This window comes from Arachis hypogaea, chromosome 10 (assembly GCF_003086295.3).
Source record: "Arachis hypogaea cultivar Tifrunner chromosome 10, arahy.Tifrunner.gnm2.J5K5, whole genome shotgun sequence".
Lineage (NCBI taxonomy): Eukaryota > Viridiplantae > Streptophyta > Magnoliopsida > Fabales > Fabaceae > Arachis > Arachis hypogaea.
Genome location: NC_092045.1, coordinates 8,109,847 through 8,136,671, shown reverse-complemented (window position 1 = coordinate 8,136,671; position 26,825 = coordinate 8,109,847). Strand labels below are relative to the sequence as shown.

Genomic DNA, 26,825 nt, shown 5'->3' with positions numbered 1-26,825 from the left:
TATGACATGACCGATCAATAAAAATACTCTAACACTCCACCTTTGTCATATATTCCATACATAATACTAGCTAGATATCATATTCATGTTTTATAAAAACAATTTTATTATACTACGTGCCTTCCTCTGTAAGTATACTCTTGGAAATCAGGAAATGACATAGTAATGTATGTGCCTTTAAGCTTCACAGGAGCACTTGTGCAGTTGTAAATTAAGTTATGAAGAGAACAGCATATGCCAAATAGTTGCTTAGCTATAGCCACGAAACATCTCATTTTATTTATCACTTCACGTATTAATTACGTGAACTAATTGTGTAAAATGCATAAATAAACTGGCTACCTTGAAAGCAGGTCCAAAAGGAAGAGCTACTGCTCGAAGCATGAGTTGCTTAAAATATAAAAGTTAAATTAAACCTATTTTGTTAAAATGACCAAAATGCAACCACACCCAAAATACAATCTGTTTCGAAGCTTGCCTGTACTACACCTTTGGTTTTGTCGAAAAGCTAAAATGAGATTTTAATAAAAGTCATCAGGTAGAGCAGGACTAGAGAAAAATCAGCATTAGAATTAACTATCACCGTACAACAGAAGTTGAAAGCCCTTTATTTGAACTCTGCACTTCAGTAGCTCTGGTTGCTGATTTACATCACCATACCTCCATCAATGGTGAACACCTGCAACACATTTAATAGCTTAACTGTAAGTGCCTAATTGGCTAGAAAAGAAATGAGGCTAAATAACACAATTTACAGAACCTTCAAATGATATGACAAGTTATTAGAGTCAATTTCATCAACAAATTTCAGTATGTCTTGAATTATATGTATTGCACTGAGAGGGTGACTAGTGTAATAAAGTAATTCTGCATTAGAAAGCAATAGGGAAATAGAATAAACTACCTGCCCAGTGATGTAACTAGCAGCAGGATTAAGAGCCAAAAATTCCACCAGCCCAGCAACTTCTTCTGGTTGACCATATCGCCCTGAATCCATGGTAGAAATTGTAAGTTAATAACACCAACTAATTAAAGCATCCATCAACATAGTTCCAGTGTTCACCTAATGGGATTGTCTCCAAAATCTTTTTCTCAATGTCTTCTCCTAGCTTTGCAGTCATATCAGATGCAATAAACCCTGGGGCAACTGCATTAACCTGGCAAGTAAAATCCGGTTTTAGTTCATTCCATCAACTGGCTATTTGCTCTTTGATATCAGGAAGAAATGCATAGATTTAAGAAATACAGTGATGCTTCTGCTAGAATACTCCTTTGCAACAGTTTTTGTTAAGCCAATTACTCCGGCTTTTGCAGCACTATAATTGGCTTGTCCAACATTGCCAACCAGACCAACAACTGATGCAATATTGATTATCCTTCCCTGAGAAACACAGGTGGATTGATATATATATGAAAATAAAGAGATTAGTGACCATTAGACAGCAAAAGACTGAATGCTAATTATTTCCAGTCTAGGAACAACAATCACTTAATTGGTTAATGATGCTGGAAGAATGCCGGAGATGGAATCAATTGGTTTATTAAGTGGATGTTACCTTCTTCTTCTTCATCATAATCTTAGCTGCAGCCTGCCCAAAAAAAATGTCAGATCCAATCCATAAAGAAAGCTAAATATATTTTAACTCCATTCAAATTATTAACTGACTTACCTGTGTGCAAAGAAAAACCCCTGTGAGATTTAGATCAATAACCTCCTGCCATTGAGATTTCTTCATTCTCATTAACAAACCATCTCTAGTAGTTCCTGAATCCATAATATCTTATGAGTATGATATTTGAATACCAAAAGAAAAATGATAGCAGAAGAGCTTAAGGTACCTGCATTGTTTATCAATACATCAACAGTTCCCCAAGCATCGGTTGCCTGCATATACGGAAGTCATGAAAGCAGCCAAGACAGAAAAATCTCAGCATAATAATTTGAGAATAGAAGCTTACAGCTTTAATCATGGATTCCACGTGAGCTTCATTGGAAATATCTCCCCCAAATGTAAGAGCTTGTCCACCAGATGCCTCGATCTAAAAGATAATAGTCAAATAAATGCAGCCAATTCAATTGATATAACATATTGAACAACATCTATAAATAATACAAACAAAAAAGAGCTGACTTCACAAGTAAAATAAGAAGCAAATGTTCAAGCATGGGACAAATTAAACATTAACTACCAATTCACAGAAACGTTGCTACTAAAAGAGATAATGAATTGCAAAGTTACAATGCACAACAATTTTCCTAGAAACTGTCTTTAATAATTATATCTTCATCAACTTCACTTATGACAAGTTTATAAAGAACAAATACATCATTAAATTAGAAAGGCCATGAAACCTCAGCTGGAAAAGAAAACCACATAATATTATCAACGACCAACTTTGGCTGGAAATTGGGACAGAGATGCATGATCATATTTAGATGTATTGCATTGATAGAATTGTACATCTGCATCCGTATCACTACAAAAATTTCACCGTCCTTTGTTCTAGTGGAAAGGAAAATGACAAACATCAAACAAAAAAAGATTGATATTAATTTATTAAAAGTTTTTTACTAAAATTTGACATTAGAACTCATTTATCTAATAAAATAAAAATATTTTTTGATTAAAATATATTTATAATTAAACTTTTCGAACAAAAACATTTAAAAAACTAATTTGGAGTATTACTGCAATTCTCTCGGTGAAATGCTTAATAGATTTTTTAAATAAATCAAATATTGTTTATTTTAAAAAATATATATTTTTATATTATATTACACATTTTATAAGTGTATTTTTATTTTTATCTTTATAGCAATAGCAATAGTAATAGCAATACAAGATGTCTTTTTAGTCAGGAATTGGTTTTACATTGTATTCGGGATTGTCCAAAAACTCAGCTTGTCTGGCATAGATTGGATATTTCTTGTCATCCTTTAGATTTGAAGAACTGGTTCTTGTTGTCAGTAATGGAAGCAATCGTCCCTACCGTCGTAAAATAAGAGCACCCGGCTCTGCCCATTCACAAGGACTCGATTCTAGAGAGCATCCGTTCAAGTTCTTTTCAGGACTTTGGTGGATATGGCGAGTAAGGAATAATGACATATTTAATCCCCATGAAACTTGGCCTCCGAAAAAAGTGATTTGTCTAGCATTAACTTCAGAAAATGAGCTTAGAAATATTTTTGAATTACAACGTATGTCCCTTCCCTCTACTTTAAATGGTTTTTGGAATTCCCCATCCATTGGTACTTTTAAAATTAATTGTGATGCTAGTTATTTTGGTTCGGGTGATAGTGTTGGTTTTGCTTGTGTTATTAGAGATTGTAATGGGAGTTGGCAAAGGGGGTGTTTGGGAATGATTGAGAGTAATAGTATTCTTCAAGGAGAATTGTTTGCTATTTGGAGAGGATATCTCTTAGCTTGGGATGTGGGTCAACGAGATGTTATTTGTGAGACAGATTGTGTGGAAGCATTTAATCTTGTTACTCAAGATGGTTTTGGGTTTATTATGCTCAAAATAAGAGATATCATGCATTGGAATTGGCGTGTTGACTTTCGTTTGATTATGAGAGATGCAAATACGGTGGCAGATACTATGGCAAAGATGGCGATGAAGTTACAACTTTCGCATGTGGAGTTTCTTACACCTTGGGAGGAGTTTAAGAGTAGTCTGCCCCTCTATTTAAGCAGTTCCTTGTTTTATTTGTTTTGTTTTTCTTTGTTTAATTTATTTCAGTCACCAAAAAAATAGGAAGCTCTTATGTTGACGTGACGCTCATACATTGAGTTTGAAAATTTATTTGCTTAAGTGTTGTCAATAAAATTTTTTAAATTTTATTTATAACTTATAACTTATTATTTGCTTAAGTTGTTACCTTTTGAATTTTTAAATATGCTTTCTTAGGTTGTTGGGTATTTAGTTTTTAATATTGTTGAACTAATAATTTTCTTAGGTGCCAATGTCATCACTAAAAATTTTAAAATGTTATTTATAAATTATAATTTATTATTTGCTTAGATTGTTACTTTTTAAATTTGAGACAATCTTTCCAAAGAAACATTTTATAGAGACGTTTAAGTGCTTGTTTGGTACGGAAGTTTGAGAGATTCTCTACCAGTTTTATAGGAGAAAAATCATGAAAACAAGGAAGACGTGTAACTGAAAGTTGAGAATTGATAGGGGCATTAAGGTAATTGTATACTCACCTAATCCACTATATAAATAAACCCCTCCCTCTTTCTCAAAAGTCATAACAACCCAATCGGCCTCTAAATACGTTTTAAGAACGAATAAGATAGAGTTAAGATGATTTTCTTTTTCTGAATGAAAAAGGAACATACATACATGTACCTAAGTGTGTAACCGTGAAAGCAGGGGCAAAGACTTTAATAGTGACACGAAAATTGAAGCGAGTTTTTGTATTTCAGTTTCAGAGCGCATTTCACGAGAATTGAAGCAGGGGCAAAAGTGCTTAATTTTTTTTCTCTTTGGATTCTTCCATCAACCAACTTTAAACCCATTAATAGAATAATGATTCCTTAAAGCTCATAAGAAAAATTTGTAATCTTGGCTGATATAATGATATTCCTCATTACACCAATAAGAGACAGTGTCATTATTAATAGTCCAATAATAATGCATATATGAAATTCAATGATAAAAGAACAAAATTCACTCTGGTGCAATGAGAAATATCATTATGTCAGCCAAGGATTACAAATTTTTCTCATAAACTTTTAAGAATCATTATTCTGTTAGTGGATTTAAAGTTGGTTGATGGAAGAATGCAAAAAAAAAAAAAGAATTAAGCACTTTTGAGATATTGTGCAAAGATAAATTCTTGATATGATCAATAAATTTTTATGAAATATATATAAAAGACATTGCATTGTTTTGCCTAACCTTGTAAAAAGATGTCTTCATAAATTTAAGGTCTAGCTTTAATTTAGTAGGATTTTATTTTGCTTTATAATCAAGTGCACATATATTACAGAGAGTTTATTAGACAGTCAAGTGCTTTAATGAATTTATTAATATTAGTGTACGCAAATATTTATTTCTTCTAAAATTTGGAAGAAAAAGAGAATGTGATAAATCAATTTTTGTTGAACATTTGTGAATTTAGTGTGTATTTTGTTTAAATAAAAAATTAACTACCCATGTCTGAATCTCTCGAGTAGAGATGTTTAAATTAGTGTTATTTTGTGTGGCTTGTGACAGATAAAGCATTTAGTGAGTATGTTAAGCACTCTTTGATTTTGGTGCAACAAATTCATTTTTGAACCAACCGCATCGCTGCGTGAAGATTGCTTTCTATTTTGCTAAGAATTACCATCTAGTCCAAGAGGAAGTGAAGAGATGGAGAAGAAAGGTAGGATCATTGTATGCAGTAAAGTATATTAGCGTTGAACATCTGGAAGGCTTTGTTCAAAGTTCTTTAAATCAGATTTTGAGATACCGATTTTGTTAAAAATCTTTTCGAGATCTTGATAGAATTCAGAAAACTTTCAAAATAGTTTTTGGACTTTTTTATTTAAATAAGTATATAAATTATTAATTCTTAAAATGCGCATAGATGAAATTATTGATGAAGATGAGGATCCATGGCATATGCGAAATGGCCACGTCAGCTCTGTCACCCCATGACATGAAGCCTCCAACTCTAGTGTAATACATACGAATGGAAAAAATGTGTACTTTTCACTCACTTTCTTTTCACTCCTAACCTTTTTTTTCATGTTAACAAGATTAAATAATAATAATAATAATAATAATAAAGCATATAAAAAATAATAAGCGGTAAAAATAACACATAAAAATATTAGTATAAGTTAATAAGGATTTTACACCGGTTTGATAGGTTTGAAAATAAATTATATCTGAGTATATTATAATAGAGTTGATAATTATTTTTATTGGAGTAATTCCATCTTTATTAATGGATAATCATTTCCCTTATCTTAGAAATCTGTTGAGATTTATCTTTTAGATGAGATAAAAATGGTACGAAAGTTCTTTGAAGATAATTATTTATTTAGGTAAGTAAAATTGGGCTCCTTTTTTATGTTTAAAATAAGCCTCTTATTCTTATTGAGCCTGACTTTAGTTATTGAGTTAGAGTATCAACAATTATCTAAAATTAACGTCAACATTGTGTATCGCAAAAAAAAGTTCTTTAAAATATACGAAAAAAGCATAGCAAATTAGCACTTTATCACTAATGTTGTTAGGAAATAAAATACCTTTTGGTCCTGATATTTTTTTTTGTAAGATAAGTAAGGCTTCTCGTCACTCGTCAGATTAGACCAACAAAAAGGATGAAGCAAGTTTGTGCCCAAAAATTGGACTTGATTAATTTCAAAAAGTTAAGTCAAGTTGCCAACAATAACCCAAGCCCATTACATCTGTCGGCTTCAGTCTTCAATCTTGTGTTCCATGTCCAAAAGAGGAAATTTTTCAGTGTTCGGATATTATATATAAACTCAACTGGCAAATTTCCCGCCAATTTGTTTTTCGCACTTCGGCAAATCAGAGAAAGAAGAGAGAGAGAAGCCATGGAAGAGGAAATCAAGTCAGAATTCAGAAAAGCCGGGTTCAACCTTGAGGAAGAAGACGAAATACTGAACAAGTGTAAGTAGTTCTTCTTTCTCGTTTGTTCCAATTCCTTTCTCTCGATTATTGAAGAGTAGAAAAAAAAAATGAAGAAGAAGAAGAAAGAAAAAGCGTTGAATGTGTTAATGTGTGTAACATATGCTTGCAGGTATGACTTTCTGCATCAACTACAGCCTCAGCCCTGCAGATCTCGTCTCAAACTGGGAGGTTTATTACCTCAACAGGTTTTTGCGCTCTCTCTCTACTCTGACACTCTACTGTTATATTTGAAGCTAAAGCTGTGTGTTTGGGAATTATATTAATTTTAGAATGATCTTTCAATATATATATATATATATATATATATATATATTTAATTTTAATTGTCAAAACTTGTTTCAATTTTTTAATTATTCTCTGCACTTTTTTGAATTTCTGAGTTTATGAAGGATACACTCTGCTGCGTTGCTAATGGTTCCAGAAAAAAAAAAACAGTGCATTGTTTTATAAAATATCTGAAATGAAAATTGTGGCAATTCTACTTTATGGCCTAATTCTTCTCTTTCTCTCTATCTCTCTCAATCCAACAGACAACTGAATGAGCCAACAGTGCAAAATGCTGAAATGGATGGCTTTTTGATGCACCTGCAGACTAACAAGAAAGAAGAAATTATAAAGGAGGAATCTAATTTGCATAGTTACTCTATCAGAGATGTAGAAATGTAAGTACATCTTACTAAATTTACAATAAATCCGTGTGTGGTTTTCTTATGTGTTTTGCTTAATGATTGACTTGCTTTAACCTTAAAATTTATGCGGGGTGAGGGGAGGGTGGGATTTCAGTTTTATTTATTAAAGGGGGGTAAGAGCTTATTGTTTTATTTAAAAGGAAGTGCTGGAATGTAATCGAGCTTGTGTATTCCTAATAAAACAAGTAATTGTGGATGGAAAGGGAAGCTTCTTCATCAATCATCATATACAACAAAGCTTTTCACTCAAAATCCATTCACAATAGTCAATAGACAATAATAACTGAACCAAAAGGTTTAGTGTGATTACTTAAGGGGAAAAAATTATAAGTATGTAAGAAGAGAACAAAAAAAAATCCCCAACCCAAACTCATAGTTACTACAACATCATCCAAGCCTGTCACATTCTCAATCTAATTTCAGATACTATATAATGTCTCATATCAAATTTCAGAACCAGCTCACTAATCAAAAACCATTTACCAAAAGTAAAATTTTTCATGGTCATTGAAGCGAAGTTTTGGGGATTACTGGGTTAAGCATAGTTGTCAGAACCCACCCATCGAATCGGTCTGGCTGCTGGTTAATGGGTCTCAGGTTCACTGTTTGATCAGGTTGATCCGATCTTATTTAAATAAAAATATAAAATAGTCAAAAACTTAAAATTAAAATTTAAAATTTAAATACATGTCTTCACATTAGTGTATTTGATTAAACCATCTTAAAAGAAAAAAAAAATCATCTAACCATAGTATCACATTAGTACATCACCTAATTGATTGACAGAGCCTATCATCTAACCATAGCATCAGCAGATTCAAATCATCTAAACAGCAAGCATCAATCAGAGAAAAACCAGCAATCACAAAAAAAATCAGCAACAGTAAGCATCAATCAACCTAAACAGCAAGCATCAACCAATGCTAAACAGCAACAATAACAAAAAACAGCAACAATAAAAAAAAAAAAACGAGCAACAATTAGAGGGAAAAAAAACAGCAAAAAATCAACCATGGGAGCTACATTAAAACAGGATCAGCAGCAACAATCATCCAAAACATTAAACAATAATGATTGAATAACTAAAAAAAAATTAAAAAAGCTCACCTTAGCCGCACGTAGAGGGAGAGAACCGAGCCAGGGAAGAGAAGAGGGAGGCAGAGGAGACAAGAGAATAGGGCAGAGGGCGAGTAGAGATGGAGGCAGCAGCGAGGAGATGGAGCGGTGACGCAGATGGGCTGGCGAGCGGCGGCGACGAGATGGAGGCCGGCGAGACGCGCTGATAGAGAAGGTTGAGGAAAGCTCTGCCTCTGTGCTGTGAGTGTGAGAGAGAATGTTGGGGGCTTCTTCGAAGATTAGGCTTAGGGCCTTTTTTTTTTTCCCCCTTAAATCCAAAACGACTTCCTTTGGCGGAGGGGTTAAACAACCAAAAAAAATAGTAAATCTTTATCTTTATCTCTGTTTTTATATCTTTATCTTTATAGATAAAGTAAATAAATTAACAATTTTTAAAATTCTAAATTAACGTAAATCTTTATAGTAATATTAATATGTAACAAACAAAGTACAATTAATGTAAATCTTTTTAAAATTCTAAATTTCTTTAAAAAAAATGTATGTAGCTGTAATTAAAAAAAATCAACAAAATTTTAAAAAATAATGCTAAAAAAAATTAACAAATTTTTAAAAAATAATATTAAATTTAAAAAATAATAATTTAAGTAAAATAATTTAAAATTTAAAAAATAATAACCTAAGTACAACAATTTAAAATTTAAAAAATAACAACCTAAATAAAATAATTTGAAATTTAAAAAATAACAATCTAAGTAAAATAATTCAAACAAATAAAATAATTTAAAATTTAAAAAATAACAACTTAAGTAAAACAATTCAAATAAATAATTTAAAATTTGAAAATAACAACCTAAGCAAATAATAATTTATAATTTATAAATATAAATCGAAACTATATCTAAGCAAATAAACTCTAAGACTCAACATATGAACGCCATGTCAGCATATAAGCTCTCTATTTTAAAAAATAACCATCTAAAAAAAATTTTAATTTAAAAAATAACAACTTAAAAAAAATAATCATTTATAATTTATAAATAAAAGTAACAATCTAAGCAAATAACTTAAAATTTAAAAAATAACAATCTAAACAAATAACTTAAAATTTAAAAAATAACAACCTAAGTAAAATAACTTAATTTAAAATTTAAAAAGTAACAACCTAACCTAAGCAAATAATAATTTATAATTTATAAATAAAATTCTAAGCACAAAAGCTTTTCATTTGTATTGTATGTATTATCGATGTATTATCGATTTGTATTTGTATTATCGTTTTGTATTTATATTTGTATTTGTATTTGTATTATCGATTTTTTGACCAAATCAATTTGTCTGATCTAATTTTGACAAAAATAATATAGTTTAATTAATTATATGTATTAAATTTTAGTTAATAACAAATAATCTTTAAAAAAAGATATTTTAAATATTTTTATAAAAATGTATTCGTTAAAAAATAAATAAATAACTTACCAAAAATAAAATAAAATAAAACAAACGAGTTGGAACGACGAATTTTATCAATTTTGACGCCCTAAACTTTATTATCAATGCAAAAGTTTATGGAAAAAAAAAGCCCATTCCCTCACATTTATGAATGAGATCTGATCTGATCCCATAGTCACGGAATTCATGCTAACACAAACACTTGTTTATAATTTTATTCACTACATTCGATTCATTGACTACTTTATTACTGTTCATTCTCTCGCTCTCAAATAATAATAATTTTTCCAAAAATAACAGCTAAATTATTATATACTATGTTATGATAAATCATTACGCGTATTTATTTTATATATAGCAATAATAGTCAAATCGTTATCCAAATAAACATTAAATTAAATATATACGTTTAAGTGCTTGTTTGGTACGGAAGTTTGAAAGATTCTCTCCCAGTTTTATTGGAGGAAAATCAAGAAAACAAAAAAGGCGTGTGACTGAAAGTTGGGAATTAATAGGGGCATTAAGGTAATTGCATATTCACCGAATTTTATATAAATAAATCCCTCCCTTTTTCTCAAAATCCAATCGGCATCTAAATACGTTTTTGTTGGAGCGGGAGAGGGAAAACTAAAGCAGAAGAAAAGGCTTGACTTCTAATTGCTAAAAAGAACCAGAAGAAAAAGAGATACATGGATTCTGAGAACGAAGTAAGGGGTGATGGTTTGGCATCTGCAGCTATAACAACAACAATAATAAAAGATTCAAAGCAAAAGAAGCTTGATGATTGGCTTCCCATCACTGCCTCAAGAAATGCCAAATGGTGGTATTCTGCCTTTCACAATCTCACCGCCATGGTTGGTGCTGGAATTCTTAGCCTTCCTTATGCCATGTCACATATGGGTTGGTACGTAATAGTAGTTGTGTTTCTTCTTCAAGTTCTAATTATGCTACTTATCTTCACAATTTATTATTATATATATGATATATGATATTGTTTTTTATCACTAAAATGGATTAATTACTTTGGTTCACATAATATGGATGACTTGTAGATGATTGTTTATTTAGATATTTTATTTTTTAATATTTTTGTTTTTAGAATTTATAAAAAAATAACAAATTTTTTTTTGTTATTTTCTCTTTTTTTTCTCCTAAAATCATAAAAACAAAAAATATTAAAAATAAAGCGAGAATAAAAGATGAAAACGTAAATCAAAGTTTTTAGATTTTTGGTCAAATTTTATTATTTTATATTAAAATATCTTACTTAATCCATTGTTTTAAAGTATCTCTGCCCTCTGGATATTTAGCTTCCTGTTTTCCAACATGAGGATTCATATGCATTGAATTGAAGAAGATAAGGATAAGAATATTGTAAAATGGCTTTGTTTAATTTATTTGAATACTAAAAAATTTTCGCCAATTATTATATATATCTATAATGTTGTTGTTATATTATTCATTTGAAATGAAATTGATCGAGATTTGTTTTTTAATATAAAAAAACAGGGGTGTTGGTGTTACAGTGATGATCCTGTCATGGATAATCACGCTATATACTTTATGGCAAATGGTTGAAATGCATGAAATGGTACCTGGAGGAAAGAGGAACGACAGGTATCATGAATTGGGACAAAAAGCTTTCGGAGAAAAGCTTGGTCTGTGGATTGTGGTTCCTCAACAACTGCTTGTTGAAGTTGGTACATGTATTGTATACATGGTGACTGGAGGCAATTCTTTAAAAAAGGTTTATGAAACTTTTTGTCCTGATTGCAAGCAAATCAGAACTACTTATTGGATCATGGTTTTTGCTTCTGTCAACTTTGTGCTTGCCCAAATTCCTAACTTTAACTCTATTTCCGCTATCTCTGCTGGTGCAGCCGTCATGTCTCTCAGGTAAGTATGAATTTCGCCACAACATATAAAATATTTAATAATTTGATTTTTTTTACTAAAAAAAATTTACCTGTATCTAAGGTATTTAGTCAATACTATAAATGTTATCATAATTTCACTTAATGTTGGATTAATGTGTTTTTGGATCAGTTACTCAACGATTGCTTGGGCTGCGTCTATCAAGAAAGGGATTTCAAAAGACATAGACTATACTGTAAAAATGAAAAGCACGAGCGATGGTGTCTTCAATTTCTTGTCAGCATTGGGAGATGTGGCTTTTGCATACGCAGGCCACAATGTGGTTCTTGAAATCCAAGCCACAATGCCTTCAACTGCGGAGAAACCTTCTAAGATACCAATGTGGAGAGGATGTGTTTTGGCATACATTGGAGTTGCATTATGCTACTTCCCTGTTGCCTTTATTGGGTACTACATGTTTGGAAATTCTCTGGATGATAACATCCTCATCACACTCCAACGCCCTCCTTGGCTTATTGGCATTGCTAACTTGTTTGTTGTCATCCATGTTGTTGGAGGCTACCAGGTCACTTTTCACTTTCAACTTTTAGGGTCACACTTACTCCTTTTATTACTTCATTTTTATAACTAATTTTTGTTAAACAGGTATTTGCAATGCCAGTGTTTGATATGATTGAAACCTTCTTGGTTACACGCTTGAATTTCTCACCTTCTACTACCCTGCGATTCATAACTCGCTTTCTATATGTTGGTATGTTATTCATTTATCACTTGATTTGGAATGGCTTCTATTGCCTTCTAGCAACAAAACTCCAACCTTTCTAATTCTATATTGTGCAGGAATTACAATGTTCATAGGAATCTGTGTCCCATTTTTTGGGTCTCTTCTTGGATTTCTTGGTGGATTCGCATTTGCTCCCACCTCTTACTATGCAAGTAGGATATGTTATTATTATTTGATATTTTAAATAGAAATATTAAATGCATATAAAAAAACCAGTCAACAAATTATCTTTTATTTATTAAATACATGTATTATTTAATTTATTTTTAATTTGTATTTATTTTTTTAATATATATTTTGTATGGATAATTAATTTTTTTGTATATATGTAACATGGTTGTATTTTAAAAGCATTTGTGAAATATAATTTTGGAAAGAGATATAAAAAAAATTTAGAAAAAATAAATTTTTTTTTTCATTTCTTAAAAATCTAATCTACAAAGACACTGATGGAGAATGTGAAAAAATATGAATAAATAATAATAAATATTTATATTTTATCCAACCTATTATGCATATACATGTCTAGCTATTATTGGTCTTATTTAATTTTATGGCTACTTGCAGCTTCCATGCATCATATGGCTTAAGCTCAAAAAACCTAAAAAATATGGCTTGTCCTGGACGATTAATTGGGTAAATTTATTTGTATTTGATTATTAATAAGTTTATTTTTAATTTGAAAAATTATTCATAAAGACACTAGCTAATTTTATTCTTTTATCATTGAATTTTAGATATGCATCATTATTGGATTATTAATAATGATACTATCTCCTATTGGTGCAATGAGGAATATCATTATATCAGCCAAAAATTACAAATTTTTCTCATGAGCTTAAGGACTTTTGAGGCACTGTGCAAGGATGAATTCTTGATATAATTAATAACTTTTTATGATTATATATATAAAAGACATTGCATTGTTTTGCCTAGCCTTGTAATTTAATTTAGTAGGATTTTATTTTGCCTTATAATCAAGTGCACATATATTACAAAGAGTTTATTAGACAGTCAAATACTTTAATGAATTTATTAATATTGGTCTACCCAAATATTTATGTCTTCTAAAATTTGGAAGAAAAAAAAGAATGTGATAAATCTATTTATCTTGAACATTTGTGAATTTAATGTGTACTTGTTTAAATAAAATATTAACTACCGTCATGTCTATATCTCTCCAGATGTTTATGGCGCAGTTTTTTTGTAAATTGAATTGAAAGTAAACCAAATTCTTTTTAAATAGTTTAAAAATTGCACCAAATCACTTTCTTACTTAGCAAATTGGTTTTAAACAAGTTTTTAATATAAAACAGTAATGAAGCTTGTGTTATTTTTTTGGTGGATGTTACAATACTCCCCTAAAGTTTGGAGTTCCATTAATGAAGGTTTTAATGTATATTGACAAAATTATTAATTAATTAATATATTTTTTTGTAAAATTATCAATATATTAATTATAACTTTTAAAATATATTTTTAATAAAATAGCAATTATGATTATTACAGAATTTGTTTTGATGACTTACTATTGAAAATTTAATATATTCTATTGGTATATAAGTTATTAAAATTATTAAATTCATTTATAAATTCTAATTAATTAATAATTTTTTTTATTTATTTTAATTGTTTATTTGATATTATAATTTATTTCATAAAATTTGAAATTTTTAAATAAATAATTTAATTATTTTAATTATCAAAATAAATAATTTATAGCGTACTTACCAATTTACACTACGTTTATTTATTTCGTTTACATATGTATATTTTTGTCAATTTTTATATATCTTATTTACATATAAAAAATTATCTCGTTTATAATATAAACGAGGTATATGTATTTATAAATAATTAAATATAATTTTTAAAAATAATAAAAAATATTAATAATTTAAATTGGATTAAACTTTGTAACAAATTTTGTACAACCAACTTATTAGAAAAAATTTTATATTCTTTGCCAATAGAGTCGTGATCTTCATTAACTGTGTCATCAAATAAATCACTTATATTTAAATTATATTTCAAATTTTTATACACTCTCATGTGACAAACAAAATTTGAAATATATATAATTTAAATTTAAAAATTAATATTCAAGAGAGTACATAAAAAATTTAAAAATTTTGTCATTTAAAAATTTGAAATATTATCTAAATTGCACTTATGTGCTTTTACAGTAGACGTGTTAACGTGTCCGTATTTTCTATTATTTAAAATGGACGGTTTATCTTTTCTATTATTTAAAATCGTTTATCTTTTCTATTATTTGAAACATTCCATTTTTACAAAATTTGATCTAATTTAAATTATTAATATTTTTATTATTTTTAAAAATTATATTTAATTATTTATAAATACATATATATCGTTTTATACTATAAATGAGATAATTTTTTATGTGTAAATAAGACATATGAAAATTGAAAAAATACACATATGTAAACGAAATAAATAAATATAGTATAAATTGGTAAGTACGCTACAAATTATTTATTTTAGTAATTAAAATAATTAAATTATTATTTAAAATATTTCAAATTTTATGAGATAAGTTATAATATCAAACAAATAATTAAAATAAATAAAAATAAAAATTATTAATTAATTAGAATTTATAAACGAATTTAATAATTTTAATAATTTATATACTAATAGAATATATTAAATTTTCAATAGTAAATCATCAAAATAAAAAATTCTGTAATAATCATAATTGTTATTTTATTAAAAATATATTTTAAAAGTTATAATTAATGTATTGGTAGTTTTACAAAAAAAAATATATTAATTAATTAATAATTTTGTCAATATATATTAAAAGTTTTATTAATGGAATTATCTAGAATATTGCGCCAACGTACATTATAATGTTAATAATGCAAAAGAGTTTTAAAACTCCAAACATTAGGAGAGTATGGAATCGGTCCCATTTTTTGTGCCTTGTGACAAATGAAGTTTTATTGACTAATGTTCTTAGATGTTGTCACTTTATTCTTGGGACGGATTAGGTACTCCGTAGATGAATGGAATTAACTCCATGAATAAAAAAAAAAAGTAAAGGTTGCATATTTATTAGATGTTCTTAAATGCGGAGAGAGAGAGAAAAACCTTTCACTACTACTTCATTTTAAAATATTATTAGTCAACACAAACTTGTCTTGACAAGGTGACAAACGATATTTATTTTCAAATTCTTTCATTTTCATATGGGCAAATTTCCTTAATATGTTTACTTATTATGTGTGGTTAACATCACTCTCGCTGACTCCCATAAATTAAAATACATAGGAAATAAGAATAGGATTTACCATCCCTCCCCAATTATTAATAACTATTTATGGAGCAAAGGTACAAAAATAGAAGACTTTGACAAACTAGTGTTTACTTTTGTGGTTCTCAAATGCGACTTTTCAACTACAACTTCCTAACTTCCTATTTATTTATCTAATTTTCTGTCCAAAAAATGCAACAGTAATTATAGCAAATTTCCCGCCACTAAAAGTACCTCAAGCCAATCCTATCCAAAACGTTCTATAAGAAGTAATAAAAGAAAGGATTAATTTAATTAAGTTCCCTAATTATACTAGATAGTTACATTGATCCTCAAAAAGTTTAAAATTGAATAATTCATTCTCAAACAAATTATTATCTAAATATTCATTAAAAATAAGAGATACTGATTTCTTGATAGTTTTAATTAATTTATAATAAAAAATTTTAGCAATTTATCTTTAATGTACAATTAAAAATTTGATTAAAAATGACAGAAAAATCATTCTATCTAATTCTAGGAATTTTTTAGGATTTTTATAAAATAAAAATGATTAGAAAAATCAAATTATTCAATCTAAAAACTAAAATTCAATATTCACCAATTTAAATATTTATTCTACAAATTACATATGGTCTGTTTATAGTTTGTTTGGTCACATTTTTTTTTTTTTTTGTTGAAGCGGGAGAGGGAAAACTAAAGCAGAAGAAACTAAGGCTTGACTTCTAATTGCTAAAAAGAACCGAAAGAAAAAGAGATACATGGGTTCTGAGAAGGAAGTAATTGGTGACGGTTTGGCATCTGCAGCTACAACAAAGCAAAAGAAACTTGATGGTTGGCTTCCCTAATCTACGAAGACACTGATGGAGAATATGAAAAAATATGAATAAATAATAATAAATATTTATATTTTATCCAACCCACTATGCATATACATGTTTAGTTATTAACTTATTATTGGTCTTATTTAATTTTATGGCTACTTGCAGCTACCATGTGTCATATGGCTTAAGCTCAAGAAACCTAAAAAATATGGCTTGTCTTGGACGATTAATTGGATAAATTTATTTGTATTTAACCATTAATAAGTTCATCTTCAATTTAAAAAATTATTCGTGAGGACACTAGCTAATTTTGTTTCTTTATCCTTAAATTTCAAATATGCATTATTATTAGACTATTGATAATAATACTATCTCCTATTGGTGCAATGAGGAATATCATTATGTCGGCCAAGGATTACAATTTTTTTTCATAAGGTTTCAGGAATGATTATTCTATTATTGGGTTTAAAATTGGTTGATGGGAGAATGAAAAAAAAAAAAAGAATTAAGCACTTTTGAAGTACTGTGCACAGATGAATTTTTCGTATGATCAATAAATTTTTATGAAATATATATATAAAAGACATTGCATTGTTTTGCCTAGCTTTGTAAAAAGATGTCTTTATAAATTTAAGGTCTAGCTTTAAGATTTTATTTTGCCTTATAATCAAGTGCACATATATTACAGAGAGTTTATTAGACAATCAAGTGCTTTAATGAATTTATTAATATTGGTGTACGCAGATATTTATTTCTTCCGAAATTTGGAAGAAAAAGAGAATGTGATAAATCAATTCATCTTGAACATTTGTGAATTTAGTGTGTACTTTGTTTAAATAAAAACTCAACTACTTATGTCTGAATCTCTCCAGTAAAAATGTTTATGGTGCAGTTTTTTTCATAAACTAAATTAAAACTAAACTAAACTTGTTTAAATGACTTAAAATTTGAACCAAATTACTTTTTCACTTAGCAAATAGGTTTTAAATAAGTTTATATCATAAGACACTAATTTTAAAATGAGTAAATACCTCATTCGACTTCTGACAATTACCTCGAAAAGACAACGAGGTCCCCAAGAAAAAAAACAACTAATCCGGCCTTTGATATTTTTTTTAGGACTAATTAGCCCATGTGCCAAAAAAAACATTGACTTTTTTTTGCACAGAGGTCTCGTTGTCTTTTTGAAATAATTGTTAGGAGTCGGATTGGATTTTTTTTGTCAAAGGCCTCGTTATCTTTCCAGTTAATTGTCAAGGGTTATTTTGGATTTTTCTTTTTTTTTTTTATGGATCATTGGGTTCCTGGTGGTATACATAGCTTAAAGGATTTTGCTCATGATATGCTAACCGATATATATGTTGGAGGAAATAGTTAGTCAGTAAACGAATGGATTGGAAGCGGTTGGATTCCAATTCTATCTATGTTACGCCACTTGAACCTGGGTTGGGGAATGATGTTATTGCTTGGTTCCCAAATTCCAACGGAGAATTCATCATAAAATCGGCCTATAACTTATAAGTTTATTTTTTGGAGGACCTGAAAACTGCTGTTTTTAGAACGGTTTTGCTAAGAAATCAATTAAGAGAATAATTAGTTAGAATTAACTAATTGAAAAATAAGAGATTTGTTATAAAAAAAAATAACTCTACTATTTTAATTTATAAAAAAATGACTTTAGTTGACTTATATTGTATTTGATTTTCTAGACTTTTTCATTTGAGAAAGCCTGGAAGTTAATTGGCTGACAAAGACTTTGTTATTTTGGGCGTTATTTCCGCAGTTTATAATAAAAAAAGTTTAAATCAATTTAAAAAAATAAAACTAATTTTAATTTTAAAAACTAGTGTAAACCGTTTTATATAAAAAAAAATTATCACATAAAAAATTATGTTAGATCGATTGTAAAATCGGTAAAAACAGACGAGAAGGGAGTTAAACCATTCTTTACATCTTTTTAAGATCTGAAACAAAAACTTAAATGCTTGTCAAGTTTATGAACTTGTATGCAGCGAAGTATATTAGCGTTAACATCTGAAAGACTTTGTTCAAAGTTTTTTAAACCAGATTTTGAGATACTGATTTTGTTAAAAATCTTTTCGAGATCTTGATAGAATTCAGATAACTATAAAATTATTAATTCTTAAAATGCGCATAGATAAAATTATTGATGAAGATGCATGTCAGGACCAAGTCAAAGTTTGGAGGAGTTGCAGGTTGAGGTTGAGGATCCATGTTACTTCTGGCACATGCGAAATGGCCACATCAGTTACGTCACCCACGACATGAAGCCTCCAACTCTAGTGTAATACATACGAAATGGAAGAAAAACGTATATTTTTTCACTCACTTTTCTTTCACCCCTAACCTTCTCTAGCATATAAAAAATAATAAGCAGTAAAAATAATACATATAAAAATATTAATATAAGTTAGCAAGGGTTTTAGACATATTTTAGTAGATTTGAACATAAATTATTTGAGTAGTTTTATCTTTATTGATAGATAACTGTTCCCTTTATCTTAAAAGTCTGTTGAGATCTATTTTCAAGATGAGATGGAGATGGTACGAAAATAGATCTTTTTTTTTTTTAAAATGAACCTCTTATTTTTTTTGTTTACCAAAGATCGCGAGACTCGAATATGCGACTTTTTAAATGAGTATGGAAAGATTATATCAGTTGAGCTATAACTCATTAGCACGAGCCTCTTATCCTTATTGAACCTGACTTTATCTATTGAATCAGAGTTTCAACAATTATCTAAAATTAACATCAACATTGTGTATCATAGAAAAAAGTTCTTTAAAATATACGAAAAAAGCATAGCAAATTAGCAATTTATCACTAATGTTGTTAGGAAGTAAAATACCTTTTGGTCCTGAATTTTTTTTTTGTAAGATAAGTAAGGCTTCTCGTCACTCGTCAGATTAGACCAACAAAAAGGATGAAGCAAGTATGTGCCTAAAAGTTGGACTTGATTAATTTCTAAAATTAAGTCAAGTTGCCAACAATAACCGAAGCCCATTACATCTGTCGGCTTCAGTGTTCAATCTTCAGTGTTTAATGTCCAAAAGAGGAAAATTTTCAGTGTTCGGATATTATATATAAACTCAACTGGCAAATTTCCCGCCAATTTGTTTCGGCACTTCGTCAAATCAGAATTATCAGAGAAAGAAGCCAAACCCTAGACTCTAGAGAGAGAAAGAGAGAGAGAGAGAGAGAGAGAGAAGCCATGGAAGAGGAAATCAAGTCAGAATTCAGAAAAGCTGGGTTCAACCTTGAGGAAGAAGAAGAAATACTGAACAAGTGTAAGTAGTTCTTCTTTCTCGTTTGTTCCAATTCCTTTCTCTCGATTATTGAAGAGTAGAAAAAAAAAACGAAGAAGAAGAAGAAAGAAAAAGCGTTGAATGTGTTAATGTGTTAATGTGTGTAACATATGCTTGCAGGTATGACTTTCTGCATCAACTACAGCCTCAGCCCTGCAGATCTCGTCTCAAACTGGGAGGTTTATTACCTCAACAGGTTTTTGCGCTCTCTCTCTACTCTGACACTCTACTGTTATATTTGAAGCTAAAGCTGTGTGTTTGGTAATTAGATTAATTTTAGAATCATCTTTCAATATATATATATATATATATATATATATATATATATATATATATATATATATATATATATATATATATATATATTTTAATTTTAATTCTCAAAACTTGTTTCATTTTTTGAACTATTCTCTGCACTTTTTTGAATTTCTGAGTTTATGAAGGATACACTCTGCTGCGCTGCTAATGGTTCCCGAGAAAAAAACAGTGCATTGTTTTATAAAATATCTGAAATGAAAATTGTGGTAATTCTACTTTATGGCCTAATTCTTCTCTTTCTCCCTATCTCTCTCAATCCGACAGACAACTGAATGAGCCAACAGTGCAAAATGCTGAAATGGATGGCTTTTTGATGCACCTGCAGACTAACAAGAAAGAAGAAGTTATAAAGGAGGAATCTAATTTGCATAGTTACTCTATCAGAGATGTAGAAATGTAAGTACATCTTACTAAATTTACAATAAATCCGTGTGTGGTTTTCTTATGTGTTTTGCTTAATGATTGACTTGCTTTAACCTTAAAATTTATGCGGGGTGAGGGGAGGGTGGGATTTCAGTTTTATTTATTTAAGGGGGGTAAGAGCTTATTGTTTTATTTAAACCCAACCTTCTGCATAATTTAAAATTTAAGTGCAAGTATTGTGGCTGCTGCATTCTTACAACTTCTGTTATTGGTCAAGTCCCTTCCCTTTAGCTTTATGTATTCATTAGAATTGTGTTTGGTCTTGTCTATCGCTTACACTGATTCTTGTTTGTTTTTATTTATTGTTATCTCCTGTTGGGTTGTGTAATAGCCTAATAGGTTATAAAGTGGACAAAACTGTGAATTGTATTTCAGAATTTCTGCTAAGCTACAGATATTTTCATAAAATCCTTTGTAGGGTCTTAAATAATGATGATGATGCTAAGTTTAGTACTCCTGGGACTCCAACAAATAATGATGAACATCTTCGTTCACCTGCACACGAAGCAATGTCTCTAACAAATGGGAATATTTTATCTTCTGGAAAACCAACTGAGCTGGTGACACCCTTTTCAAAGCGAACTGATAGGTTTGCTGTGAAATTTAGCATCAACACAGTGCCTGATATAGAGAATGAAATACAAGTGCCGAATCATGAGATCGATGAGGATGATGTTATTAGGAAAGTTATGCCCTGTAAAAGGTGTTCATTGGTGGTTCATGGATCAGGGCCCAAACCTGGTTGCAGATTCATGCATGATAGGACAGAGGATAGGGCATGATATATGGTCTATCTCTTAGATATTTGGCCTTGTTCATTGGTTTATTGAACTCTGATTTTGGTTGTTTAGATGAATGTAATAGAAAATCGAATTCGCAAACATACAAGGTCCCTTGTTGCTTCTGGGCTTTATGGAGAACCAACAGACCCTACAATTGCTTCACAGGTAAATTTAATGCATCTAACTATTTTACTGATGCATTTGCAAAATATTTCAAGACAAAATGTTCTTTGTAGTAGGCCTTTACAATCATTCGGAAGCTGTTACTTAATTGTATGATTGTCTGTTGGCTAATGAGATTATTTGCTATGTTGTTTACTTAACTTCTGTATCTACATTAAATCCTCCTTGCATGGGTCTGATCGTTTAAACTAATATACTTTATCAGAGAAGCATTTTTGCTGTCGGTATGGTTTGCTGTGATACAGAAGGCCGTCTAAATGACAAGTCTGTCATGCTGCAGGGCAGGTAAATTGGCACTATATATCTCCATATAGATAGTATTTATACAAGTATATTGTAACGTTGATATATCTAAATACTAGGTGTTGGATCTGTTAATGAACAAAATGGAGAAACAAAAGTCAGTCAACTGATCAATTCAGCTTGACCAAGAGTTTATGTTCACTACCTTTTAGCTCTACAAACTTATCTACCATATATGGTCTGTTTTCTGATATGTTGACAGTGTTGAACATTCTGGAGGAGAATGTGTTCGTCTAGACTTGCAACGCTTAAGCCATTTTTCAATTTTTCCTGGTCAGGTGAGTAATGGCATGGCAGGTTAAATTCAGGCTTTGAAAGTGAAAAATTGTGTTGGAATTATGGGTTATGAAACACGGATCTCAACTTTTGATAGGTTGTTGGTATTGAAGGGAATAATCCTAGTGGGCATTGCTTAGTTGCATCTAAATTGGTAGATTCTATACCACCTACCTCTGTTGCTGATGATAAGGATTTGAATCCAGCAAAGAAGCTAGCTATTGATAAAAGTCAACCAATTGATATTACTTCTAAAAAGACAGAGTTGTCCATGGTATTTACTCTAATTGTTTCTTAGTCATTGAGCTCTGTTATAAAAGTATATTATGCACTAGTAGAAGCAATCTTATTTTTGGCTCAGTCAGAATTTGAATTGATTCAAATGGTGACTCACTTCATCACGGGGAAGTGTTTCTTTATGTATCATGAGTTGTACATAATTTTGCTGTGCATTGTTATATTATATTGAAAGTAACTCAGAATTCGTGACGTTATTGGTATTCGTTGTTTTATATAAAACAATTTTATTATACTACGTGCCTTCCTCTGTAAGTATACTCTTGGAAATCAGGAAATGACATAGTAATGTATGTGCCTTTAAGCTTCACAGGAGCACTTGTGCAGTTGTAAATTAAGTTATGAAGAGAACAGCATATGCCAAATAGTTGCTTAGCTATAGCCACGAAACATCTCATTTTATTTATCACTTCACGTATTAATTACGTGAACTAATTGTGTAAAATGCATAAATAAACTGGCTACCTTGAAAGCAGGTCCAAAAGGAAGAGCTACTGCTCGAAGCATGAGTTGCTTAAAATATAAAAGTTAAATTAAACCTATTTTGTTAAAATGACCAAAATGCAACCACACCCAAAATACAATCTGTTTCGAAGCTTGCCTGTACTACACCTTTGGTTTTGTCGAAAAGCTAAAATGAGATTTTAATAAAAGTCATCAGGTAGAGCAGGACTAGAGAAAAATCAGCATTAGAATTAACTATCACCGTACAACAGAAGTTGAAAGCCCTTTATTTGAACTCTGCACTTCAGTAGCTCTGGTTGCTGATTTACATCACCATACCTCCATCAATGGTGAACACCTGCAACACATTTAATAGCTTAACTGTAAGTGCCTAATTGGCTAGAAAAGAAATGAGGCTAAATAACACAATTTACAGAACCTTCAAATGATATGACAAGTTATTAGAGTCAATTTCATCAACAAATTTCAGTATGTCTTGAATTATATGTATTGCACTGAGAGGGTGACTAGTGTAATAAAGTAATTCTGCATTAGAAAGCAATAGGGAAATAGAATAAACTACCTGCCCAGTGATGTAACTAGCAGCAGGATTAAGAGCCAAAAATTCCACCAGCCCAGCAACTTCTTCTGGTTGACCATATCGCCCTGAATCCATGGTAGAAATTATAAGTTAATAACACCAACTAAATAAAGCATCCATCAACATAGTTCCAGTGTTCACCTAATGGGATTGTCTCCAAAATCTTTTTCTCAATGTCTTCTCCTAGCTTTGCAGTCATATCAGATGCAATAAACCCCGGGGCAACTGCATTAACCTGGCAAGTAAAATCCGGTTTTAGTTCATTCCATCAACTGGCTATTTGCTCTTTGATATCAGGAAGAAATGCATAGATTTAAGAAATACAGTGATGCTTCTGCTAGAATACTCCTTTGCAACAGTTTTTGTTAAGCCAATTACTCCGGCTTTTGCAGCACTATAATTGGCTTGTCCAACATTGCCAACCAGACCAACAACTGATGCAATATTGATTATCCTTCCCTGAGAAACACAGGTGGATTGATATATATGAAAATAAAGAGATTAGTGACCATTAGACAGCAAAAGACTGAATGCTAATTATTTCCAGTCTAGGAACAACAATCACTTAATTGGTTAATGATGCTGGAAGAATGCCAGAGATGGAATCAATTGGTTTATTAAGTGGATGTTACCTTCTTCTTCTTCATCATAATCTTAGCTGCAGCCTGCCCAAAAAAAATGTCAGATCCAATCCATAAAGAAAGCTAAATATATTTTAACTCCATTCAAATTATTAACTGACTTACCTGTGTGCAAAGAAAAACCCCTGTGAGATTTAGATCAATAACCTCCTGCCATTGAGATTTCTTCATTCTCATTAACAAACCATCTCTAGTAATTCCTGAATCCATAATATCTTATGAGTATGATATTTGAATACCAAAAGAAAAATGATAGCAGAAGAGCTTAAGGTACCTGCATTGTTTATCAGTACATCAACAGTTCCCCAAGCATCGGTCGCCTGCATATACGGAAGTCATGAAAGCAGCCAAGACAGAAAAATCTCAGCATAATAGTTTGAGAATAGAAGCTTACAGCTTTAATCATGGATTCCACGTGAGCTTCATTGGAAACATCTCCCCCAAATGTAAGAGCTTGTCCACCAGATGCCTCGATCTAAAAGGTAATAGTCAAATAAATGCAGCCAAATCAATTGATATAATATAGTGAACAACATCTATAAATAATACAAACAAAAAAGAGCCGACTGCACAAATAAATAAGAAGCAAATGTTCAAGCATGGGACAAATTAAACATTTTGTTCTAGTGGAAAGGAAAATGACACACATCAAACAAAAATGGAATAGAAAGACGAATTTTCACATTAAAAATTTACTGATAACACATTAACACTAACAAGTAGATTGAGAATTAAGCTATCTAATCTTATACATTATCAAGTTTTGTGCATTATTGCCAAAGAATTATGAAGAACATGTATGAAATGAAAGTAATTGCATAAGGTTTTGAATTATGCTTGCTAAAAAAGTATGCTTAATCACAGTTAACATGAAATCAACGGGTCAAAAACTATATAACAAAACAGCAACACTGCACAGAATAATATTGACAAAATGCTATAAAATGAGAGGTCTGGTACCTCCTTGGAAACCTCCTCAGCTTCCTTAGATGACCTTGCGTAGTTAACAAGCACCTGCAATACAAAGCCCAAATAATAACTGAGCATCAGGATCAAAAGTAAATCACGTTAGCACAAAAGTAAATTAATTGAAAAGTAAACAAGTTTTAACCAAAGAACCACATCATCGAACACACACTGCACTGTTATCGACACAACAGATTTGTCTTCCTTTTAGTTTTGCTTGATTAAAGTTAAAAGAGAAATGTAATTGCCTACTTGAAGAAGCACAAGTAAGAGCATGATTTGCTGTTTTAATTTATTTCTAGAGACGTCTAGGAAGCTTCTATTATAACCTACGTTTAACTTAAAATATGTTAATCCAAATACACACCAAGTTTAAGCAACATTTGAAAGTTACAGACACAACACATAAAAGTCGCGAAAAATAGTCTTGAGTTTGCAAGGACTAACCTTGCAACCTGCTTTTCCCAATGCCAGCGCGATTGAACGGCCGATACCTCTGGAGGCTCCGGTGACCACCACAACCGGTGCTTCCACTTTCTGAGACGCAACTGTTCCTGCCTCCTCAAGCGTAGCAACCTGCGCTCTCACACCTGCCGTTCAAATCAAACCAAAACTCAAAAACACAAATCGAAACACACACACACACAGACACAGATCGGTACCGGATAAGCGAAACGGAGCATTGGATCCGCAGCGGAGGCCTTGCGGGCGATAGAGCTTAGTCGGAATCGGAGACCATTGGCGGAGATGACCGATTTTGCAGTTATCGGCGGCGGCGGAGGAGGAGAAGTTGGCAGTTCGGAAGGCCACGCAGTTGGAAGCGGAGAGAGAAGCCATAACTGTTCTTCCGAGAAGGACGCGAGAATGGGAAATGAGAGAAGAAGCCAGAGAGAGAGAGAGAGAGAGAGAGAGAGAGAGATTGGTTTCTAAAGAGGGGGGATTCAGTTGGGTGTTAGTTAGCAGTGTTGGCAGTGTGTGTGAGCTTTGGGAGCTCCGGAGAGAGTGAGAGCTGTCGATGCAAACGAAGTGTGACTCTGTCTCTGTGACGTGTTTTTCGTGTTTAGGAGTCTGCGGAAAGATGTTAATTACCATTAGGTCCTGGTTAAATGCTCTATTATATCATGCTCAAGGCTAGCATGGATAAAAATGTAAATCCAGTGTTGTTGGTTTCAGGGAACTCGTATTGCTCTTTTCCTCATGTTGGTTGGGATGGAATAATTACGGAGAAGGAAAATTGAATAAAAGTTGTTACATCCGCCTACCCAAGCTCCGTGTCTGATCTACTGCCATGGTGAACAGGGGCGACAATAGGAAAGGTAAAGTAAGGTTTGAAGCCAATTTTTATTTTATTAGTGGTTGAGATTTTTATATAAATTTTATTTTATTTTATTTTTAAATTAGGAATATTTTAACTTTTGTTTTATCTTCTTTTAATATGTGAGTACTCAATTCTATTCGCAGAGTTATGAAAAAATAGAATATTATTATAAATTTGATGATAATTTAAAATAGAATTGATTTTTATGTAAAAAAAGTATTAAATTATTAATGCTAAGGATTTTTTATATTTAGTGAAAAATCTTTGATTTATCATCTACTTAAAATATATATATATATATATATATATAT

The 26,825-nt window shown here is 30.7% G+C and overlaps 5 protein-coding genes and 1 long non-coding RNA gene across 11 annotated transcripts; 3 read left to right on the top strand and 3 right to left on the bottom strand.

Annotated features, from left to right (window-relative positions):
* Positions 1-256: 256 nt before the first annotated feature.
* Positions 257-2,491, bottom strand: LOC112715059 (3-oxoacyl-[acyl-carrier-protein] reductase, chloroplastic). The gene is made up of 9 exons (XM_025766802.3): positions 2,354-2,491; positions 1,960-2,040; positions 1,840-1,885; positions 1,671-1,765; positions 1,557-1,589; positions 1,247-1,381; positions 1,064-1,157; positions 905-987; positions 257-679 (listed from the first exon to the last, which is right to left on the bottom strand). The coding sequence occupies exons 1-9, from the start codon at positions 2,468-2,470 to the stop codon at positions 647-649; spliced, it is 717 nt and encodes a 238-aa protein (XP_025622587.1). The 5' UTR covers positions 2,471-2,491; the 3' UTR covers positions 257-646.
* A 3,941-nt stretch (positions 2,492-6,432) lies between these two features.
* Positions 6,433-10,462, top strand: LOC140175803 (uncharacterized). Its single transcript, XM_072204572.1, has 4 exons — positions 6,433-6,636; positions 6,767-6,842; positions 7,188-7,319; positions 10,326-10,462. The coding sequence occupies exons 1-4, from the start codon at positions 6,561-6,563 to the stop codon at positions 10,399-10,401; spliced, it is 360 nt and encodes a 119-aa protein (XP_072060673.1). The 5' UTR covers positions 6,433-6,560; the 3' UTR covers positions 10,402-10,462.
* LOC140175804 (uncharacterized) lies at positions 6,994-8,724 on the bottom strand. The gene is made up of 2 exons (XR_011866421.1): positions 8,454-8,724; positions 6,994-7,249 (listed from the first exon to the last, which is right to left on the bottom strand). It is a non-coding gene; the product is annotated as an uncharacterized lncRNA (long non-coding RNA).
* Positions 10,463-10,551: 89 nt separating the features above from the next.
* LOC112715057 (lysine histidine transporter 2) lies at positions 10,552-16,943 on the top strand. 5 transcript variants are annotated; one of them, XM_072204568.1, is made up of 7 exons: positions 10,552-10,776; positions 11,382-11,768; positions 11,919-12,312; positions 12,393-12,498; positions 12,588-12,679; positions 13,099-13,167; positions 13,269-13,463. In XM_072204568.1, the coding sequence occupies exons 1-7, from the start codon at positions 10,562-10,564 to the stop codon at positions 13,365-13,367; spliced, it is 1,362 nt and encodes a 453-aa protein (XP_072060669.1). In that variant the 5' UTR covers positions 10,552-10,561; the 3' UTR covers positions 13,368-13,463. The 5 variants fall into 5 exon arrangements, with proteins under 5 accessions (XP_072060669.1, XP_025622585.1, XP_072060671.1 ...); XM_025766800.3 differs by having other exon boundaries at positions 12,588-12,683; XM_072204570.1 differs by lacking the exons at positions 13,099-13,167; positions 13,269-13,463 and adding an exon at positions 16,494-16,943.
* A 2,805-nt stretch (positions 16,944-19,748) lies between these two features.
* Positions 19,749-22,798, top strand: LOC112715053 (uncharacterized). Its single transcript, XM_025766795.3, has 8 exons — positions 19,749-19,944; positions 20,083-20,158; positions 20,545-20,676; positions 21,122-21,479; positions 21,555-21,650; positions 21,874-21,953; positions 22,174-22,249; positions 22,345-22,798. Exons 1-8 carry the CDS (start codon positions 19,869-19,871, stop codon positions 22,543-22,545), a joined length of 1,095 nt encoding a protein of 364 aa, XP_025622580.1. The 5' UTR covers positions 19,749-19,868; the 3' UTR covers positions 22,546-22,798.
* A 125-nt stretch (positions 22,799-22,923) lies between these two features.
* Positions 22,924-26,505, bottom strand: LOC112715052 (3-oxoacyl-[acyl-carrier-protein] reductase 4). 2 transcript variants are annotated; one of them, XM_025766794.3, is made up of 11 exons: positions 25,859-26,505; positions 25,644-25,786; positions 25,191-25,244; positions 24,625-24,705; positions 24,505-24,550; positions 24,336-24,430; positions 24,222-24,254; positions 23,914-24,048; positions 23,731-23,824; positions 23,572-23,654; positions 22,924-23,346 (listed from the first exon to the last, which is right to left on the bottom strand). In XM_025766794.3, exons 1-11 carry the CDS (start codon positions 26,286-26,288, stop codon positions 23,314-23,316), a joined length of 1,227 nt encoding a protein of 408 aa, XP_025622579.1. In that variant the 5' UTR covers positions 26,289-26,505; the 3' UTR covers positions 22,924-23,313. The 2 variants fall into 2 exon arrangements, with proteins under 2 accessions (XP_025622579.1, XP_072060668.1); XM_072204567.1 differs by lacking the exon at positions 23,572-23,654 and having other exon boundaries at positions 23,026-23,379; positions 23,690-23,824; positions 25,859-26,448.
* Positions 26,506-26,825: the final 320 nt, after the last annotated feature.

What these genes read in the sequence shown, in the direction of transcription:
- LOC112715059 (XM_025766802.3), bottom strand. Translation starts at nt 2,470, where the DNA reads ATGCAGATGTACAATTCTATCAATGCAATACATCTAAATATGATCATG. An exon ending in TGTATTGATAAACAATGCAG is followed by an intron (nt 1,766 to 1,839) that starts GTACCTTAAGCT and finishes TTATGGATTCAG; the next exon opens with GAACTACTAGAGATGGTTTG. An exon ending in ATTCTAGCAGAAGCATCACT is followed by an intron (nt 1,158 to 1,246) that starts GTATTTCTTAAA and finishes TTTACTTGCCAG; the next exon opens with GTTAATGCAGTTGCCCCAGG.
- LOC140175803 (XM_072204572.1), top strand. Translation starts at nt 6,561, where the DNA reads ATGGAAGAGGAAATCAAGTCAGAATTCAGAAAAGCCGGGTTCAACCTT. An exon ending in AGACGAAATACTGAACAAGT is followed by an intron (nt 6,637 to 6,766) that starts GTAAGTAGTTCT and finishes ATATGCTTGCAG; the next exon opens with GTATGACTTTCTGCATCAAC. An exon ending in TCTATCAGAGATGTAGAAAT is followed by an intron (nt 7,320 to 10,325) that starts GTAAGTACATCT and finishes ATTCTCTCCCAG; the next exon opens with TTTTATTGGAGGAAAATCAA.
- LOC112715057 (XM_072204568.1), top strand. Translation starts at nt 10,562, where the DNA reads ATGGATTCTGAGAACGAAGTAAGGGGTGATGGTTTGGCATCTGCAGCT. An exon ending in ATGTTGTTGGAGGCTACCAG is followed by an intron (nt 12,313 to 12,392) that starts GTCACTTTTCAC and finishes TTTGTTAAACAG; the next exon opens with GTATTTGCAATGCCAGTGTT. An exon ending in TGTCCTGGACGATTAATTGG is followed by an intron (nt 13,168 to 13,268) that starts GTAAATTTATTT and finishes ATTGAATTTTAG; the next exon opens with ATATGCATCATTATTGGATT.
- LOC112715053 (XM_025766795.3), top strand. Translation starts at nt 19,869, where the DNA reads ATGGAAGAGGAAATCAAGTCAGAATTCAGAAAAGCTGGGTTCAACCTT. An exon ending in TCTATCAGAGATGTAGAAAT is followed by an intron (nt 20,677 to 21,121) that starts GTAAGTACATCT and finishes AATCCTTTGTAG; the next exon opens with GGTCTTAAATAATGATGATG. An exon ending in ACCCTACAATTGCTTCACAG is followed by an intron (nt 21,651 to 21,873) that starts GTAAATTTAATG and finishes ATACTTTATCAG; the next exon opens with AGAAGCATTTTTGCTGTCGG.
- LOC112715052 (XM_025766794.3), bottom strand. Translation starts at nt 26,288, where the DNA reads ATGGTAATTAACATCTTTCCGCAGACTCCTAAACACGAAAAACACGTC. An exon ending in TGTACTGATAAACAATGCAG is followed by an intron (nt 24,431 to 24,504) that starts GTACCTTAAGCT and finishes TTATGGATTCAG; the next exon opens with GAATTACTAGAGATGGTTTG. An exon ending in ATTCTAGCAGAAGCATCACT is followed by an intron (nt 23,825 to 23,913) that starts GTATTTCTTAAA and finishes TTTACTTGCCAG; the next exon opens with GTTAATGCAGTTGCCCCGGG.